The sequence below is a fragment of the Homarus americanus genome, unplaced genomic scaffold (assembly GCF_018991925.1).
Source record: "Homarus americanus isolate GMGI-L3 unplaced genomic scaffold, GMGI_Hamer_2.0 scaffold52954, whole genome shotgun sequence".
Taxonomy (NCBI): Eukaryota; Metazoa; Arthropoda; class Malacostraca; order Decapoda; family Nephropidae; genus Homarus; species Homarus americanus.
In genome coordinates, this window is record NW_024753153.1 from 43,274 (window position 1) to 45,578 (window position 2,305).

The 2,305-nt window shown below is 40.1% G+C and overlaps 1 protein-coding gene across 1 annotated transcript; it reads left to right on the forward strand.

Moving 5' to 3' along the window:
* Positions 1-541: 541 nt before the first annotated feature.
* On the forward strand, positions 542-1,137 carry LOC121855293 (the record flags this gene model as incomplete). Its single annotated transcript, XM_042350170.1, has 1 exon — positions 542-1,137. A coding segment is annotated over one exon (596 nt), but the record flags the coding sequence as incomplete, so codon positions are not given.
* Positions 1,138-2,305: the final 1,168 nt, after the last annotated feature.

Sequence of the window (2,305 nt, forward strand, 5' to 3'; positions counted from 1 at the left end):
AACATAACAGTTGACCTGGCACTCCGAGAGGAGCGCCAGGGAATTCGTCTTAACCCTTCGGTGGTCAAGGATGTAGTCCTTGTGTGTGTGTGTGTGTGTGTGTGTGTGTGTGTGATGTGTGTGTGTGTGTGTGTGTGTGTGTGTGTGTGTGTGTGTGTGTGCGTGTGTGTGTGTACAAATATGGCAGCCTCCCTAACCCTCAATTAACCCAAATTTACTTACCTCACCTCCCTACCCCTCCCTATCCTCCCTTCCCCCCTCCTCCTCCCCCACCCTCACTTAACCTAATCATTTCACTCACACACACACACACACATCAAAACTCAAACAATTACCCCGATAATATGTGATTCTCAATATGCAAATCATAGCTACTGTACCATAGATTACCCCAGTGTCAGATACCCAGTGTCAGATATTCGCAGTGTCAGATATACCCAGTGTTGATATACCCAGTGTCAGATATATCAGTGTCAGATATACCCAGTGTCAGACATACCCAGTGTCAGATATACCCAGTGTCAGATATACCCACTGTCAGATATACCCCACTGTCAGATATACTCAGTGTCAGATATACCTACTGTCAGATATACCCACTGTCAGATATACCCAGTGTCGAATATACCAGTGTCAAGATATCCAGTGTCAGATATACCAGTGTCAGATATACAGTGTCAGATTACGCCGGTGTCAGATATACCCAGCGTCAGATATACGCCAGCGTCAGATATACCAGTGTCAGATATACCCAGTGTCAGATATACCCAGTGTCAGATATACCCAGTGTCAGATATACCCAGTGTCAGATATACAGTGTCAGATATACCCAGTGTCAGATATACCAGTGTCAGACATACCCAGTGTCAGATATACCCAGTGTCAGATATACCCAGTGTCAGATATACCCAGTGTCAGATATACCCAGTGTCAGCTACCCAGTGTCCTATACCCAGTGTCAGATATACCCACTGTCAGACATCCCAGTGTCAGTTATGCCCAGTGTCAGATATACCCGCGTCAGAATATACCAGTGTCAGCTATACCCAGTGTCAGATATACCCAGTGTCAGATATACCCACTGTCAGATATACCCACTGTCAGATATACCCAGTGTCAGATATACCCAATGGTTGAATATACTTGATGCCAGATATAACCAAATCACTATAGCGTATATACCAATTTATTAATCTGTATGTCGACTTAATACGTGCACATAATTATACCGTATCCTGTTTAATAATGATAATGATAATTAATTCTTTGTTCAGGTGAGATTAATATTCTGTAAAAAATATTCGGGAAAAATATTCTGTAAAAAATATTCGGGAAAAATATTCTGTAAAAAATATTCGGGAAAAATATTCTGTAAAAAATATTCGGGAAAAATATTCTGTAAATAAATATGTAAAAAATATTCTGTAAAAATAATATAGGGTGTTTTGGCTGTTGTCTTTAATTATGTTAGGTTTTGTAAGGTCATGCTAGTGAAGGTCAGGTCAGGTCAGGTCAGGTCAGGTCAGGTCAGGTCAGGTCAGGTCAGGTTAGGTTAGGTTAGGTTAGGTTAGGTTATAATATATTAAGTTAGGTAAGGTTATATTAATTTAGGTTAGGTTAGGTTTAGTCAGGTTAAGTTAAGTTAAATTAGCTTAGGTTAAGTTAGGATAGTCTGAAACGATCTCACACAAAATCCAGTTGGCCACTACAATCCTCACCACACAGTCTAATTGGTCAGAAATTCTCCCATCATCTGCCATTGGTCACTCCGAAACTCCCCCCCCAGATTGGTCATTAGTCATAAGTAATTTCAATTTAATTAAAGGTCCCTGGCCATAACATGAATCTATTTGTAATATTGAAATCACAAGACGACATAATTACAATGGGTTATTTTTTGGGGGGGAGGTTTGAATTGATACTTAGATTCGTGATGTAATTATGGGTAAGTGCCACTAATTATAATGACGATCTAAAGTAAATTTATATAAGTTAATGATTACAGACGTCTTAAGTGTGTTTTTTTTATATAAGTAGAGAGTTGGATTAGATTTGTTTTGTGTTTTGTAAGTGTAAAGTTATATGATTAGTTAAGTAAGTAATTGTCCATGTACGTACAGTTGTGTGTGTGTGTGTGTGTGTGTGTGTCTCTGTCTGTCTGTCTGTCTGTCGTCCTCACCGCCCCCCCTCCTTCCCCCTCACCATCGTAAGTCGTGGCGTGGATCAGGGAGGAAAGCGGTGTCGATTTTTCCCTACAGAGTACCACGGTTCGATCCCCCTTAGAATTCTTAGTTTAATTAAGTTT